The sequence below is a fragment of the Grampus griseus genome (assembly GCF_964374135.1).
Source record: "Grampus griseus genome assembly, chromosome: 11".
Lineage (NCBI taxonomy): Eukaryota > Metazoa > Chordata > Mammalia > Artiodactyla > Delphinidae > Grampus > Grampus griseus.
In genome coordinates, this window is record NC_139005.1 from 9,849,424 (window position 1) to 9,867,709 (window position 18,286).

Consider the following 18,286-nt stretch of genomic DNA (forward strand, 5'->3'; position numbering starts at 1 on the left):
GGCAGGGCTCAGCCTGCTCTGCAAATCCGTAACTCCCAACACTGTTCTTCCTTTACAGATGACCCGGCCGCCTCTTCCTGAGGCTCCCAGCTGGTCCCGTGTTGAAATTCCTTGTGTGTAGCTCTGAGGAGAAGTCCACTCCTCCGGAGACGGAGCGGACGGGCTGATGGTGGTACTGGGGCTGGCTGGTCAAAGGCCCCTCGGGGGGGCTGTGCACACCAGCTCCTGGAGGAAACATTAGGTGGTGATGCAGTAGGCAGCTCGGGGGCTCCTCTGAAGCTTTTACTGTGCTTGCACTTGAACTCCAGCACCAGCCGGGTGTATGTGTTGAAGGTGGTGACAGCTGACGCCATGCAGCAGGTGAAGGAAACCCAGGCCGTGCTAGGGACAAATATACAAAAAAAACTGGAATGTAAGACTCTGACTTCCTTACGGGTTTGAAAGAAAAATACCGGGATCCCTTCCTACTAGTCAGCTGGGCCGATGCCGCCTTAGGGATTTAAGGACCTCATGGTGTTGCCTTCCACCACGTTGCAGGTAAAGAGCTGTGGGCAAGAGGACTGAATTTGGTCTGTCTTAGGGTAGGTTCTGAATGTTTCCTAGTAAAAGACAATGTCTCGTATAGTGTTAAAGTCAGGCTAGGAGTTTAACGGGTTCATTTTCACTGCACTGATTAGTGTTAAGTGCTGTGTTCTTTTATACCTGGTGGCGTATTTTTCGTGTTTGTGTATACACACACACACACACATACACACACACTCACTCCCGCCCTGCCATACAATTTTTTGGACAGTTGTTTCCCAAGCTACAGTTAACCTTGTATAATCCCCAAGATTCCATAGAGCTGTAGCTCAGCTGGACACAGTGGACACAGCCCGAGACACTACATTCCTCCTTTCCCTGACACACATACTTCCTGCCAGATACCTCTTCCATCTTCCTTGGTTTTGCACCTAGCTGTCTTAGGGTCCACGACGTTGAGCCTCTGAGAGGCATTCAGGAAACACTGACTCCACATCTACAGGTATTATCCTAGGCAGCTCTAGTGGAATTTGCCTACTGTGGAAACAATGTGGTTCTTGGCTTACGGGAGTTTGTAAAGGATGGAAGAGATGCTGGAGATGAAGAGAAGCTGGATGGATTCAACAAAGAGAAAAAGACACCAGGGAACTGTATCAAACACATTCCTAAAAACTGCGGAAGTCCAACCCTTAAGTCTTCCGTGATCACGGGAAGCCCAGGACACCAGCAGTGGTGTAGGTTGTGTGTGTGGGTATTTCACGAGGCCAGGTGATGCCTAGAGGCTACGCGCTGCTGCTGCGTGTTCCTCTCTGCTGCCTCTGATGGACTAGACTCAGGTTGAGGATGCTTCTGATGGCAGTTTTGAAGTCTGAGATCTGCAGTTGAAATGCCCAGAATGGCTTGAAAATGGATAAAACGTGAGAAACGATGAGTCTGGAAAATGAGCTAAACTGATCGGGTGGCTGATGGAGAGATCAAAGGCCCCTGAATCCAAGAGCACATATTACACCATGAGGAAAGGGGAGGAGCTCCTGTGACGGACATGTACAGGCTTCCATATGCCTCTTCAGCACGGACTGTCTTTCCAGCACCGTTAAGTGCTTAGCACTCAGCCCAGACGGTCCATGTAGGTCCAAGTCGGCACCTGTGCAGTGAATGGAGAGCGTTCCTCAAGGGAGACGGTGAGGAACCCAAACAAAGGGGGTGTTTCCCTTGAATGTGTGTGTTTCATCATGGTCGCTGCTTCCCTCTTTTAAAGAGAAATCTAGACTAACTGAGCCCTTAGTTCTTTAAGGGTTAGAGAGAGACTGGTAGGGGAAGTTTCATTTCTAACACAGTTCGATGGAATAAGAATGGAAGCAGGATGAAGCCACTCTTCATCACAGAAGAGTGAGCCATTCGCAGGAATGGACTCCGATCCAGACTGCAAGGCTAATTCTTCATTTCTCTGTCTCCCAATACCTTGGATCATAAAATATATAAAACGGAGAGCATCATTTCCATAAGCCATGCAAAATTAGTCTCATTTACCAAGGGTGTCCTACATAACAGGTGAAGAAGCACTTGTTACAGCTTTATCAGCAGAAAAAATAAGCCCGAGGAATCCACTCTGTACCTCCTCAGAAGGTGGGGGGGAGAATGGGCGTGGCCTGCTGGTCCAGCCCTCTGGGTGACTAATGGACATCTGGGATGAGGGATGAAGAGAAGGCAGAAGGACACAGAGCAAGCATCTAGTTGAGGTGGACCAGGGAAGAGGAGAAAGGTGGAGGAGCGCCTACTAAAAGGCCCGGCCGTAATTCCAAGCATGGGGCCTCCAGTGTTCTGGACCCAAGTCGGCCGTTGCTTGGAAGACTTGTGACTACATCATATGGCCCACCATCCCCAGAAGGCCTACAGAGGAAACAGGAAGGCAGTTCCCTTAGAGACAGGCTGGCATTGCCGTGTACGGGGAATACGATTTGGGAGCAACCTCCTCATCCGGCATCAGGTACAACCTGTGTCGAGGCGTTCCATTACCCCGATACCCCCACACTCCGGGGGGACTACTCTGCAGTGGGGGCTTCTCCTCGAAGGTGTGTTTGCAATCGCTTCCCCAGATGTTTGGTGTCAAGCTGTGGGAACATTTCTGAGTCGAGGCCGCACACAGGCTGCTGCTCCCTTTACTTCTTTCCCAGCTGTACCCCCAGTATGGGCCCTATCCTTCGTCTGCACGCATCTCTCACTTTATGCAACAGAGTGTGGAAAAGCTGTGTGGATGTCACGACTCAGAAGTAAACCAGGGGCTGCCCCGGTGGCGCAGTGGTTGGGAGTCCGCCTGCCGATGCGGGGGACGCGGGTTCGTGCCCCGGTCCGGGAAGATCCCACATGCCGCGGAGCGGCTGGGCCCGTGAGCCATGGCCGCTGAGCCTGCGCGTCCGGAGCCTGTGCTCCGCCACGGGAGGGGCCCCAGCAGTGAGAGGCCCGCGTACCGCAAACAAACAAACAAACAAACCCCAAAAAAACCCAAACTGTATTGTACATAATGAGAAAACTTGCAAATAAAAAGAACCTAGAGAGAAATCATTTAGCAAAGGACATAATGATCTAAGATAACATTTCGCATGTTATTTCCATTTAAAATTAAAGACGCCTGTGCTGTTATCTCCTGGCTCCATTCTTTAGACCTCCTTGGGGCTCCTTCTTCCCTCGGGACAGAGACTGCAGCCTTCCGGCTAGTGCTTCAAAGGCAGCAGAGAACACCCCCCCTCCTCTCCAGCTCTGGAGATGCTCACCTGACAAGACGGAGAAGATGGCGGTGAAGGTGCTCAGCCTGAGGCCACAGCCGGGGTGCCCCGTGAATAGCAAGTCCATCAGTAGGAGGAGGAAGCTGATGAGTCCCAGTCCGATGGAGGCGAATCGGACTCCCAGTGATAGCCGTAGGATCTCTGTCAGAAACCAGAGGAAGAAGAACTCTCACCCTGCCAGTTAACTAACTGAACCGGCGGTGAACAAATGCTGCCCATGAGAAGTGCAGAGCCTCGTAGCACCAGAGGAGGAGACAGAGGTGAAAGCAGCTGGGACAGCCCTTAGCCTGGGGCTCTTTGTTCTCCCTCTGCTCAGTACCCAACACATAGCCAAGTACACTTGACTGCATGTAAAGGCTCTTAGGGAGGTTTGAGAAGAAATCATCCAAGTTTCACCAAATCTTGCAGGGATATGACTTTGCTAGTTATCATTTTTGTTTCTCCTTTGTTTTAAAGTTTAATCTTGGAGCAATCCATTTTGTTTCTCTTCTCCCTCCCCCCATCCCTACCCCCCCCTTGCCCTCTTTGACTCCCTTCTTTCTATGTTACGATAAAATTATCGGGGTGGGGGGGGAGGAAAGACCCAAGCTTTCTACATGGTTACTTGGCAACTGGAGTAGGTTAGAGCTGTTGCTGGATTTCTATTTGTGGACTTTATTTGTCCCTGCTGTTCCTTTTTTGCATTCCTGCATAGGAATGAGGGTCAGCCTAGCAGGAGTTTGTGTCACCCTGTGGGGCTCAGAAGAAGAGAAAAGCAAGAGATCACAGTACAGTTTAGATACTCAGAGGCCCAACTCAATGGCAACTAAATTTGTCATCAAAGCCACATACTTGCCCCAAGCCCCAAGGGAAGGTGGGGGACAAAAGCCTTCTCCATCAACCGCTTCCCTCCAAATCGGAGAGAGGGGTGACATGGGTCTTGCAACGTGGCAGATTCCAGTAATCCTTTCTCACCTCTCTCGGTTGGTGGTGTGAGTTCAAGGAAACTTCGGCACCTCTCCCCTGAAACAGACAAGGTACAGGGTGATGAGGTGCTGCCTTGGACGAGGGATGCAGACTTTCCCCCAGTCCCATCCCAGGTACTGCTCCATTTGGTCCTACACAGGCCTGCCCCGCACGTGGTAGGCAGGCAATAAATGTCTCTTTGGAAGCAGGGAAGGATGCATGGATGGATGAACAAAATAGGCCAGAGTCATCCAAGATTAATTTCTCTCTCAAGTCCTGATAATGAAGAGTACACTTCCCTGAGTCACCCCGGGGAATGTCCCCAGCATCGGTTCACCAGCACCTTTTGCTCCTGCCGTACCACTGGGCTGCAGGGCTCTAAACTGTTTCCGGGACTGAAGTTGGAGCAGTGCTAAGTGACACAATAATAACTCAAGTATAAATGTAAATACACACGAATTACAATCCTGTCCCATCTCCTCTTCCCCTTAGCCTAAATCGGGAGAAGCAGCAGATTGCAAATTGTACACAGTTCTGGGCTTTAGAAAAGCTTCACGACCAGGGGAATCTTTGCATGCTTTGAGCAGGGAGGAGGGGATGTCCTCAACCCCACTGCTCCCCACCCGAGGACGACCCTTACCTAACGGGCTGGCACAGCGCCTGCTTTGCGAGTGTGAGGCCCAGCGGCGTGAGACATGGGAGGGTCTGTCTGGGTCCAACTTCCACAATCTAGTTACTTTCTCTGGGCTTCAGTTCCCCTACCTTTTCTTTTTTTTTGCGGTACGCGGGCCTCTCACCGTTGCGGCCTCTCCCGTTGCGGAGCACAGGCTCCAGACGCGGAGGCTCGGCAGCCATGGCTCACGGGCCCAGCTGCTCCGTGGCATGTGGGATCCTCCCGGACCGGGGCACGAACCCGTGTCCCCTGCATCGGCAGGCGGACTCTCAACCACTGCGCCACCAGGGAAGCCCTCCCCTACCTTTTCAATTGTAGCAGTAACACTTAGAATGAGAACACCCTTTTGGGGTCTTATTTAAAGGCGATCTACTCTGATCCCTGCATCTCACAAATGAGAAAATCCAGACCTGTAGGAATGAAGTTCTTCCTATAAGGTCACAGCTGGGCAGAGTCCCCGCTCTTTCTATGATATTCTCCTCGTTTTGTCTAGGCAACTCTAGCTCGCTGGGATGGAAATTCTCATAATGTTAAAAGTCTGCACGAGCACAGGGAACTCTACTTCACTTTGCTGTACGGTAGAAACTAACACAACATTGTAAAACCACTCTACCCCAATTGAAAAAAAAAAGTCTGCATGAAACCCTTTAAGGGTAATGCTATTTGAAACCAGCGAGACTGGAGGTGAAACGTCAGATGGTTGGACTTTGGACCTTATTACGAGGGAGTCTGATGGGGAAGGGACCCAATGCAGAGTGGGGAGACCCCGAGGCGGAGGTGGGGCCCTGCAGGGGTGAGTGAGGGCTGTACAAAGAATCCCACTGATTCTTTGCCTGCATGAGATCCCTGGTGGGGAAAAGATATCAGGTGGGTGGGGTGAGGGGCCACCTGGGTCTTGCACGATTTCCTCATAGGAGAGCCACATGCCACTCCCGAAGGCATGGGAGGTGGAGCGGTCATCCCCAGTCTCCCAGCTGTACTGCACCACCTCCAGAGATGATACATTTGTGCTGCTCCCATCCAAGCGCACTGGCACATCAAAGCACTTGGCTGGCAGACCTTTCCCGCACAGGGGCTTGGGCACCTTCTGTATGCCCACAAACCAGTAGTTGCTGAGCAGGGATGCTGTGGAAAGGCTGCGTGATAGCATGTTGAGGAAGGCAGATAGGCATGTCCATAGGTCAGAAAAGGCCTTCGGGAGCTCCATCTGTAACAGACAAACACAAGAGCAGAGCCTGATTTCAGAGCCTCCTCGGAGATCAGTGCCCTCCCCCGCAGCTCCCTCAGCTCGAGCCACTTTCCTCCAACAAGACGGGCACGAAGAGCCACTGGGAGTTTTCTCCAAGTAGCCGTGAGGAAGCTTGGGCTCCAGGAGTGGCCCAGAGTAGGCACCGTAGTGATGATGTTTATTTAAGCCGGACCTTATTATATTAAAATGCTTATTGGGGATCGTCTGAATAAGCATCGGATAATATGAGACTAAGCCACTGAGCTAGTATATATCTGGTTGAGAAAAAGAATTGGGAGCTCTCCAAATGCTCCTGCCGGTAATTTTTGGCTTTGTCTTCCTTGAAAGGTAGCAGCACTGACTTGTGGAGGTATTTGTTATCGTGACAACGTAAGTTTTGGATGTCTTCCTCCCTGCATTAGATTTCTCCGAGAGGAGTAAAGGGGCATATATCCTATCAACGAAGGTTAAAGTGGATCCTCCCTGGGGGAGCAGATAGAGGCACTGGGCCCTTGAGGATAAGAGGGCAGTGGACCAACCGGGATGTGGGGATGCTGCAACCTTTGGAGAGGAGATGAAGCTATGGGTTCTCAGAGAGGAGGCGATGTGCGTCCAGCTTCCATCCACTGCCCCCGAGATGACAGAATCTCAAATGCCAGGTGGCTGCATGGTACCCATGGAGGCTGGACGCCGAGTGCTGTGACCTTGGAGACACGGGAGGGTGCCCTTGGTGGGTGGGGACAAGGAACGTGCAGGGGCGGCCCCACAGCCTGATGCAGCCGCAGTGCCTGACTCCCAGGGGTAACCCAGTGCGTGGCTGCAGAATGAGTGTGGCCCGGGTAGCTCTGGCTGGAGCCCCTGACCTCATCATTTTTAGCCTAAGAGAAGAGAAGCGTGAGCTGAAAAAGTCCACTACTAGTTATTTCAAAGTTGGGGAGAGGTGGCTTGCAGCCAGATCTAAGCTGATTTAGAAAAAGAAAGAAATCTGACAGGTCTCAGATTTTGAGACGTTTGCATTACGAAGCAGTTTGTACTGTTATAGTAATACGTACTGAATGGAGAAGAAGCCCGTACTTAGTTGCTGACAGACACTTCTTAAAGTAAGCCATCTTGAGCTTTCTAGGCGATCGCTCATATCAGGATTAATCAGACCCAAATCTGCTTAGCTTAAGAGATGTAAATAAAACCATAGCTAAATGAGACAGGCCCATCTCCTCTCATCGTCTCCAGCTTAACGTTTTCTACATTAAACAGGGAACTTTCTCTTAGAAACATAACAGTTTGTTCTTCAGAATTTCCAGGCACTAAAACCATGCATACCACAAAGTGCAGGTTTTCTTTTTTTTTTAATGGCAATAAGAAATATACCAGATTCTCATGTGTATAAAAAGCCAGTAAGCAAAACGTATGATGAAACAGCTTCTGAAAAGCAATTTGCTAATATGATTTTTTTTAAGCACTCAACAAATTAACTCCATCAAGAATTTTCTGGGGGACCCTGCTGAGGACTCAAAAGCCATGGCATCTGGAAGGGGGGTGATCTTATATTGCCAGATATGGGAGTCATTATGAGGCCCCCTTCTTCCTGCAAAAGAACGTTTTATTCTTGTTTTTAGTGATGAAAATCCTATTGGTTTTTGTCATTGTTCTGTTACTATGAGTTAGTTATTCTTTCTTTTTTTGTATCCATTGCTTGACTAGGAAATAGACTTCAAGGTGAAACATCTTCATCAGTCATCCCGCATAAAGGCAGAACTAAGGGTTTACGCAAGTCTACATTTTTGACAACTTTATTTTCAATCACCTACAGCTTGGAGATTTATCTACTATCACATCACATCAGATGTTAATGCTACCCTCAATCCATTTCAGATCATATATATTTGTAAGTTACTCTTCAGGTTGTTCTGAAATAAGAATAATGAACCCCTCGCCACAGTACAACCACTCTGTAGCAGCACTAAGCTGACAACCAAATGAAGGAATTGAGAAACAGAGGATGAAGAAGAGCTTAGAATGAAGCCCAAAGAGGTTGTTTCCAGGAGTGTCCACCAAGGAGCCTCATTTAAGAATTATCTTGATCATCGAATGAGAATCATTCAAAAGGCTTTTCAAGAATTATCTTCAACACCCACAGTGCCATGCCCTTCATCACATATTTTATTCCTCACCCCAAAATATGCCTTTTCTCACTAGGATCCAGACACTTTTTGAATTGGAAGAACAATCTAATTTGATGACGGTTTCCTTAAGGGGATCATGGAGAAGTAGCAGCTAGAAGACAAGTTCTGTCTTTGCAGGTACTGATGAGCCCCAAGCCAAGGGGACTCTTTAGTCTCTAGAAAAGGGACAGAGTGTGGCTTCCCTGCTCAGATCTACTAGGAAGTACATAGATGTGAAAATGTCAGTAATTCTTCCACTGACATAGGTTAACAGAAAGCCCTCCGATTTAACTTAGGCTAGTGCGGAGAGCAAATTGATGAGACTGGTACATCTCTTAAAAGAATCAGGTGCAAAAGAAAGCGAAGCTGGTTACCTTGGCCGTGGTCAGCATCTTGTGGTTTGTCCAGAAGGACCGCAGGTGCCATCTGTGCTCCAAATCCCTTTGGTTTAGTGTTGAAAGAAGGAAAACTCCCTTTCCACCCTCCTCCCTCCCCCTCCCACACCCCTCCCCTCTAGCTCATAGTTTTTGGAGTACCTCATGATTAAATGCTGCCTTGCAGGGGACTTGGGCATTTAATAATTGCCAGTGCAATCATGACCCAGCTGTTCTGGGAGATTACACAGGAGAGCTTGCCAGTGGGGATCTGGGATTCAGCATAAGAAGCAAGGACCTGGACCTCTGCATGTGCAGAGGGAAATTTCTTTAAAGAGTACCTGATCACTGAGTTTCCATCTCACTGCCATTCCCTAGGTAACCAGTGTGAATGGACTGGTCTTGATTTTATGGCAGACAAAATATTCCAGAGTCACCGTTACTACAAAAGCTCCCATTCCCTTGTGTTGGGTTTTCCATCCCTTTAATAAGCTCTGTGACCTGCAGTGTCAGGGCCTCATGGAGCCATGGGCATGAAAAGGCTTTCTGGTGTCGTGGGTGGTCTCCAGTTAGCGATATTAGTAAGGATTATTACAACATCCTGAGACCGTCAGAGTGTTAGGTAGGGTTGGGGGTGAGGATGCAGTTGGAGGAGGGTTGGAGAGAAGTAAATCCCAGGGTCAGCAATGCTACAGCTATCTATCATTTCTCTCCCAATCTTTGGGCAAAGGGATGAAATTTTTTATCTTTTAAAAAATGATTTCTAAAACTTAAAAAAATAAAAACGAAGATACTCTTTCTTCTTGGAATGTCTTCTCTTTTACCTGGTGATCTGCTTCTCATCAAGGTTAATAAAAGTCACTCATTCTTTGAAAATGTTGCTTCCTAAGAACAGTTCCCTTTTCTTTGTCCTTGTCACACTCTACCCCTCCCATGACATTTTCTAGATTCCATTCTGATTGTTTGCCTTGATTGTAAAGTCTTCAAAGGCTGCTGCCTGTTCAAGAGCAGTAGGTCTCAATTCTGACTGAGCATCAGAACATCTTTGCAACTTTGGAAGATATGCAGATTCCTGGGCTCCATCCTGAGCAGCCGTCGTGGTTCTGGGGTGAGGCCCAGGAAGCTGTAATTTTAGAAGGATTTTGGTACCCAACCAGGGATGGACTTCTGGTTTCCGTTTCTGCATGTGAGGACCTTGGGAGCCGCTCCTCTGACCAAAAAACAAGTAAAAATCTGAACAGACTGAAAACTATATAGCCAGGGGATTAATGTACCATAAAATCACACCTCTTTGATTCACTTTGGGTTGACATTTAATGAAAGCCTCTCTACCCTGCCCTGCCCTTCTGCCACCTCATCCAGATTTGCCACCACCCAAGTCATGGTCTTCCCATCCTATGTTTGTGCAGCTGGTTTAGGGAATCAAAGGCAGGCTTCCCTCGGGGCATTTGAACTGGTCCACACTCCAGCCAAATGAGACTGTCACCGGGTATGTTCTCTACTCTTAACAGCACGTTTTACACATGTACTTCTGTCCAGGCGTGATGTCTGTATCACCCAAATGGCCGTTTCTGCACGGTGACAGAACTCCCTCTCCTTTGGCAGAAGGGAGCAGGGATGCCTGTGGTCACTTTTTGCCCCTGAATTGGCTGTTGGTCTCTAGGCTGCAGTTTTCATCTCAACGCTGGGTGGCGCTGTCTCCCCATATTTTCCCTCTTCGGGACACCAGCTTCTCCCCCCCCCCCCCCCCCAGTTGGCAAAGCTGGGTGGAGGTGGCTGCCCGCTGGGCAGGCTGGGGCTCTTGCTCTTTGTTCTTCCCTTGGCCTCCTCCCCACACACGAATCTATAGAAGCCGTACGTCAGCCTTCTGGAATTCAGGGCTCAGAACGAACTCTGGGGCCATCCAGCTGCTCCCTTGAGGACATCTTGTAAGACTGTGCGCTGTGGCACATTTTTTTGGTGGCCAGTTTTAGTTTTCAGTAACTCAATAGGTCCTCATATACTTCCCATGGGAAATACAGCTCCGCAGTAACAGAAAACACAGTTAGCCAATGTTTCCTGATGAGTTTTGCACACATTTTTCTCTACTTAATCGTATCCTCATTCCCTTTCCACCCCAGAACAGTGAGCAATTCTTTTCCCTTCGCTCTGCTTCCACCCTTCAAATACTTGGAGACACTTCTCATATCCCGCTTGAGTCACCGTTTGGCACAGTGCTCTGTCTTTGGGTTTTTATTGCCTCTGCTCATAAACCGTGCCCTCTGTGTCTTAATAGCCCGAAGTAGTGTGCCTTCTCTTCCCTGGAGAAGGGGATGGGAGTGGCAGAGTCTCAGGTGGGTCACATGAGGAGGTCTAGAGGTGGATTTCGAGAGCGTAGCTGATGAAACTTCAGCTTCGTGGTCCCCCACTTACTCAGGCCCCTTCCAAGATGCTGTTACCTAATTTGTACTTGTCATCTTGTGTTCTTTTTCTTAAAGAGGGCCTCTCGAATTTTATTATTTTAGCCCTTCCCAAAGCCTGGATCTACCCCTTAGGAGGCTGTGCGTTTAGTGTGTGTGCTTGGCTGGCTGCCTCCTAGCTGTGCTCAGTGCTGAGAGCACCCCCCTTCCCTCCCCAAGGACCCTGGGCCACGAGGTCTAGTTTCCTCTTTTTGACAAAACATGAGTTTCTCTGCCTGGCCACAAAAATCAGAGCCCAGCATCCTACTCACTTCCTTTCATTGTAGTTTGGGCATGTTAATATATTTTTTTTCTTCTCTTTCTTCTCTTAGGACAGAAAAAGTAATCACTAGTCAATGTCACATAAATATAATTTGGTTAGGCTCAGAATTCAAGACAGACGAGAAGATTCCACATCTCAAAACAATATTGAAGGGCTTCCCTGGTGGCGCAGTGGTTGGGAGTCCGCCTGCTGATGCAGGGGACGCGGGTTCGTGACCCGGTCCAGGAAGATCCCACATGCCGCGGAGCGGCTGGGCCCGTGAGTCATGGCCGCTGAGCCTGTGTGTCCGGAGCCTGTGCTCCGCAACGGGAGAGGCCACAGCAGTGAGAGGCCCGCGTACCACAAAAAAACCAAAAAAACACAACAATATTGAACTTTTGTGTGCTGGACTTTTACCATCTCAGGATTGACCTCACAGGGATGTATGTGCAACTGAACATTTATGACATCGCAAAGCCAAGGGCTGGGACTAACCTAGTCTTGCTAAGGTCTTAAGTTACCACGCCCGGCACTGTGGAAAACCACATTTACTAGGTATGAATGAAGAGAAACTGGTCTTGGGACACCCACATTTACTTTATAAACAGGAATTCAGTTTGCTTTGTGGCTGTGCTGAAGATTAGAAGTGACTAAAACAATGCGTAAGAATGCTGAGATACTGAGCAGTGGAAGATTGCATAGCATACCGCTTCCCTCAGGTCCAAGCCTGGGGCTACAGGATCCCCTTTTTTTTTTTTTTAATATATCCATTCTGGCATTTTGTCCCAAGACAAACCTGTTTGGGACAGATAGTAGTATCTCTGTCCTTCTCCCAGGTGTCAGATTTCTGACCCAGTTCCTGTGAACTAACTCCTTTCTGTTAGTAGACAAAAGGCTGGAATGGAGAGTAAGTAAATGTTTCTCGGGTGTCACTGGCTCTGACCTACACCACCCTATTCTCTGCTCCTGCGCGTGTTCTACCGTGTGCCTCCCTCATGTAACTCATCATATGGTTTACTTGGCCGTTCTGCCCACTTGGCTAAGTTTCTAGATACAGTAGCAACTATGCTTTACTCATTGTTGATCCTCAGAGCCTAGCCCTAACAGCCACAAATGAATGGAATGAATGAATGAAGTGTGAAATGGAAACCAGGCTCATGAATACAATTAGAATACAATTAGGAAGACGATGGGTAAAGACAGGATAGTGAAGAAAAGTGTTCAAACAGCCTTCTGTTGTAGAGGAAACACGAATCCTCCTGCTTCACATACAGAAGAGCAGTGTCCACAGGTCCACAGAAACACCCTATGCCTTTCTATACAGATGCACCCAGCGTTTCATCACGCAGACCCTCTGCCAATACATTTCCTCCCACCTGTGGAAACACTCCTGCTGTTTGACCAGCCAAGCCCAGAAAACAGCAATGATCTCATGAACCAGTATTATCTTCAGTTCACAGACACCAGGGTACAATCAGATTGCTCACAAGCCAGTGACAGATTGGAAATGTTATGTCCTTTCCCAAGCTCGGTGATCCCCCACTGATTGGAGCCCTTTCGGCTGACATATCTTGAACCGTCCGAGCTTTCGAAGCTCTAAATTCCAATTTTTACTTCAATGCCTGACATGTGACTCATTTATTAACGAAGATAAAGACGGTTCGCACAGGACATTTTTGATATCTGCCTCCCAGCCCTAAAGGGAAGACTGATGCCACTAAAATGCCCATGCCGAGTACCCAAAATACTAACAGCACTCTAGGACACCGAGCTCTGGGGTTTCCTAGCGTCAGGTTAATTCTCATGTAACCATGCTTTATGTCCACATGACCCTAGGGGCTCCCAGAATAAAAAACGACTCCTGTCTTCCTAACATGGGTCCAGGAGTTTTGGGAACACCTACTTATGTGCAGTGGGAAGGCCCAAAGAAAAGCATCTGGGGGCCTCTCCTCTCTGTGCCTTTTCCCTTTCCGCTTTTTAATGGAATTGTTTGAGGGCTTTTGCTAATGCAGTCATTTCCAGGAGAGGAAGCCGCCGTTCTTCCATGCCGCAAGCAGCTGGAGTGAATCAGGGGGGCAGCCCATCTGCACATCCTGTGGGGCAATCGCTCACGCTGGGGTGACAGAGCCCTCGTGGCCTGCTTGGGGCGGGGGTGAGAGGGTGGTGGTGGTGGGGTGGGTCTCGGGGACCGACGGGTGGGGCGGGGGTCTAACGCGAGAGGCCTCTCGAGGGGTGCTTAGGGTGCGGCCCCGGGCTGGCAGCACTGCGCTGCCCCGTTTCCATCCCGCGTGCGCCTCCCTCGTCCCTTTCTCTCCTGCCCTCTCTTTCTCCCCCTGGCAGCCGCGAGGCCCGAGCGTAGGCTAGTCCCCGCCGCCACCCCGCAGCCCCCTCCCTCCCGGAGTAACACCCCGGCCCAAGGTTTACTACGCCTCCCGGTCGCCTAGCAGCGGGCGCGCGTTGCCATGGCGACGCGCGGGAGCGTGCTTTGAATTGTTTGGCTAGGCTCCGCCCAGCGGCCGAGCCCCGGAAGGTCCCGAGAGGGTGGGGCGCCCCGCCAGGGCCCTTCGGGCTCTCCATCTTCCTGCGGGGACGGGAGCGGCGAACCGGGGACCCTCCCAGGCGGGGCGGGCGGAGGGAGTGCGGAGACCTTGCCCATCCCCTGAATTCCGAGCACAGGCTGGTGGGCCGAGGGTCGGGAGGAGCCGGGTGCCGTGGAATCCAGAGTCAAGGCTTTCCCCGCCCCCTGCCCTCCCCCTGAACTTACTCTCCCGGCTCCAGTTCTGCAGGAAGGCCGTGCCTTTGCCTCATTTCGTGGGTCCAAGAGGCTGAACTTCGGGGCCACGAACCCTCAGCAGATCAGAGTTCTAGTCACTGCTCCACCCACGACCCCAGGACGGGGCTAAGGATTTTGGCCAAGTTCTCTAATCTCCCCGAGCGACTGTTTTCTCAGAGGCGAATTAGAAAGAGTTTGACCTTCACGGTTCTGCCGTGAAGATCAAAAGCGGTGGAGTGAACGTGGAAAGGAAGAGGAAGGACCCCGTCCGTGTCCTGGACGGCTTACCGGTCCCTCCACAGACGTTTAATCCTCACAACCAGCCCGAAGGAGAGGCGGCCGCTCCGTTCTAGACGCGAGTCAGATTCCCAGAGTCTGACTCGCTCAAGGCCACACGGCTCGTAAATATTGGAAACGTCCTGAGCCATGGCCTGGCCGCCCCGCAGCAAAGGGGAGGCCCAGTCACCTTAACCATCGCCCAGACTGAGGCCCAGTTATGAGAACGCACACAGAATGCGGCGGTGGATTGCGTGCTTTAAACTTCGCGGATTTATACCGATAAACAGACTCTCCCATATTTCCTCTGTATCTCTCCTCATAAAACAACAAAATGTTTTTTCCCTGTGGCTGGCTTTCCTGTCCTATGCCTATCCACTTCTGAGGGTTCTCTTATTTGTGATCTGTTCACTTAGGGAGCTTCTGAACCAGGCAAGCGGGCTGAGCCCACCATGAGCTCTTCTCCGCGGCCCCAGAAGGGTCTTTTTCCTAGAACCAGTCCTATCCTTTCTTCTGAGATCCCTAAATTCCAGACCATGAACAGCACACCCCATTGCTCTGTGTGTTTTATTTCTCTGGCTAATTGTAAGCTTCATTTTTCTTTCCTGAGAAAGGCAGGATATAGGAGAATGAACGTTGCCTTTTTTTTTTTAGTAACCCTGAGAGCTGCAATTTGGTAGTTCCCAACTTTCTCAAAATGGGAGGCAAGTCCCTTCCAGATGTGGATTCTACCCTAAACAAGCCAAGACATCTTCGCTGGCTGTGCGTGTCTTTCTGAATCTGGAAGCATCTCTGCAGATTCTTTGAGACCAGAAAGAACCTGAGGTCATGCTGTCCTCCTTAGTTCCAGCAGATTTAGTTCAGAGCTGGCTTTCAGTGGGACCATGGGTGCCTCATCATCTCTTTCTGTTCACTAGAGTGATACACATCTTCATCGCTGCCATGGTCGTTGGGCCTTCTACTGGGGACCAGATTTTGTAACAGGAATCATACAGATGGAGAGGAAAGAAGAGCTAGAAGACACAAGCTGCCCTGGGAGCAGAGAGGGAAAGTGTGATAAGAGTCAAAGGAGGAAGAATTGGAAGTTTTAATGGAAGATGATGAGAAAACAAGAGGCCAAGGTAATCACCAGGTTTATCGATAAAAACTGGGCTTGAGTAACATATTTTTACTGCATTTTGGATAATCCTTCCATGTGTTCTCAAGCTCCTTACCCTGAGCGTGTGAAATAAATTGATGAATTTGTATAATTACCAATATTACCAATCCAACATTAAGAGTACTATACATGAAATAGTCCTGAGATTTCAGAATTCGAGGTACCTACCTTCCGGGTGAGACAAACATTTTGAGTCAGCTGAGAGGAATTGCTCATTCACTTTTGAAGTTCTGAGGCAAAGGGGTTTCAGTGTTTCTTCTGCTCTGTTTTAATCGGTTGCATGGGATGAGTATGGAGTTGAAGATGAATCAAGGCCCCTCTTGCCAGCAGAGGGGTCAGGTGGTGTGAGGTGGGCTGGAGATGATGAAGAGGATATCCTGCGGCCAGGACACCCATGTAGGTGGGGCTGGCTGACACAGGAGGCTGCCTCTGTGACATCACAGCGGCAGCAGGGGTCTCCCTGCTGCTCCCTCTGCCTCATCCCCCCACTCTCAGAAGGACTGGGGCCACTCTGGGGTTACCTATCAGAAGCCTGGGTGTCTTCTCTGTCATCTGGATCAGTGCTTTGATTACTATGCATAAGAATCACTTGGGCATCTTAGTAAACGATCAGATTCTGAAGGTGGGGGATGGTTCCCACGTGAAAGTGACCAGACCACATGCGGCTGTAAGACCCTAGACCAGTGCTGACAAAGAGAAATGAGATATGACATAACTAAAAATTTTCTAGTAGCCACATTAAAAAAAGTAAAATGGACACACACCCTGCAATACAACAGTGATATCTTATGCAGTGCTGTCGTCAAAGTCAAATGCAGTCCTCCCCCAAACGATAAAGTTGGGTTCAATGGAAAAATAATTTACACTGTTTCCATTTTTATTTATTTATTTATATTTATTTATTCACTATTTTTGGCCGCACCTTGCGGCATGCAAGATTTAGTTCCCCGACCAAGGATTGAACCCATCCCCCCTGCACTGGAAGCTCGGAGTCTTAACCACTGGACCGCCAGGGCAATCCTGCTTCCATTTTTAAAATTTAAATTAAAATGAAATAAAATTAGAAATCCAGTGCCTCAGTTGCACTCCGCCGAGGACTCTGAGGACTGCGTATCTGCATGTGGCTAAACTGGGCTACTGGACAGCTCAGCTCTAGACCATTCCAGAAAAGATAGTGATGTACAGAAATTAGCACTCTAAAGGACTAGTATCTGGAAACTAGTAGATGTTCACTAATGCTATTTTAATAAGTACATAATGAGGATGTGGGGGCTGTTAACACTGAGACGTAACTCTGAGGCTTGAAGAGGGTTTTCCAGCCAAGGGTCTGGCTGGGGACTTTCTGCCCTGTGAAATGTCATGCTCAGTCCACCTCTGAGCTTTTACTTGGGTGCTCCTCACTGGGACTCCTTTTTCTTCCTTGTCACCCCACGTAAATCCTACATGACCTTCAGGGTACACGATTCCAGCCTCAAGTCAGCCAAAAGCCTTGCCTTGTTATTCTAGCCCTCATTTCTCTCCCTTTCCTTTGAGCTTGCATAGCATGGATGGTCCAGCTGCACACTGTGGGGAGCTTCTTTCCGTGGGCTTTTGAGCTGCTTGCTATGCTTTAGGTGTGTTAGCCTGTCTCTCTCATGAGATTCTAAACTGCTGGAGGACAGACCTACTTCTTTACTTTTATTGTGCTTAATATAGCGTTAAGGGCGTAATAGCTGCTCAATAAATATTATTTGATTTAATGAGCTAAGATACCTAAGTAAATGTCCAAGAGAGAACATCAGATCTCAAAGTACCAATAACTTGAACAAAAGGAATAACATGCCTCGTTCTCAGGATGTCTCAATTTGATCAAGATGTCAGTTCTCCCTAAGTTAATTTATAAATGTAGTGGAACCCTAATATGAATACCAATGAGCATTTAAAAAGAGAGAGATTGATATTAAAGTTCCTGTGAAAAAACAAATGCCCAAGACTAGCTAGGAAAACACTGGAAAGAAGGAGCTTTGAGGGTGCATTAGCCCTAACATATTAAAGGATGCTAAGCCTCTGTAACTAAAACAATATGGTATTTACCGGTGCGTGGCTAGACAAACAGACCAGTGGAATAGAAGAGAAAGTCCAGAAATAAACACAGCTACAAGTAGACATCCAGTATCTGACAAGGGTGATATCTATAATCACTGGGGCAAAGATGATCTTTTAACAAATGGTGTTGGCACAAACTGATAGCCATTTAGAAAAATATAAATTGGATTCATTTTTGTACCCTATATAAGAATAAACTCGAAATGAACTAGAGATCTGAATGCAAAACTGAAATTATACAAGTACCAGAAGAAAGCATGGGTAAATTCCTCCACAACTTGGGTGTAAATAAAGGCTTCCTAATGATCTGAAAATCCAGATGCTAGATAAGAAAAGATTGATAAGTTTGACTACACTAAAAAACCAAACAAACGAAACAAACTGGGAGAAAATATTTGTAACACATATGACAGATAAAAGACTAATATCCCTAATATAGAGAGTAATTTTAAAAATTAAGGGGGGAAAAGGGCCAAAATTCCTATAGAAAAGCGCAAAATTCAGAAATAGATGGTTCACAAAAAGAGAAATATAAATGGTTCTAAACATATGAAAAGATGTTCAACTTCATTTAAGAGCCATGCAAATTAAAACTATAAAGAAATC

General features: G+C 48.5%; 1 protein-coding gene across 1 annotated transcript; it reads right to left on the reverse strand.

Moving 5' to 3' along the window:
- Window positions 1–8: 8 nt before the first annotated feature.
- Window positions 9–15,811, reverse strand: GSG1 (germ cell associated 1; the record flags this gene model as incomplete). The annotated part of the gene is given in 11 exon segments (XM_082665234.1): window positions 9–115; window positions 118–207; window positions 210–237; window positions 239–259; window positions 261–381; window positions 2,301–2,380; window positions 2,384–2,412; window positions 3,294–3,446; window positions 4,137–4,307; window positions 5,812–6,130; window positions 15,764–15,811. Coding segments are annotated over 11 exon segments (1,167 nt in total).
- Window positions 15,812–18,286: the final 2,475 nt, after the last annotated feature.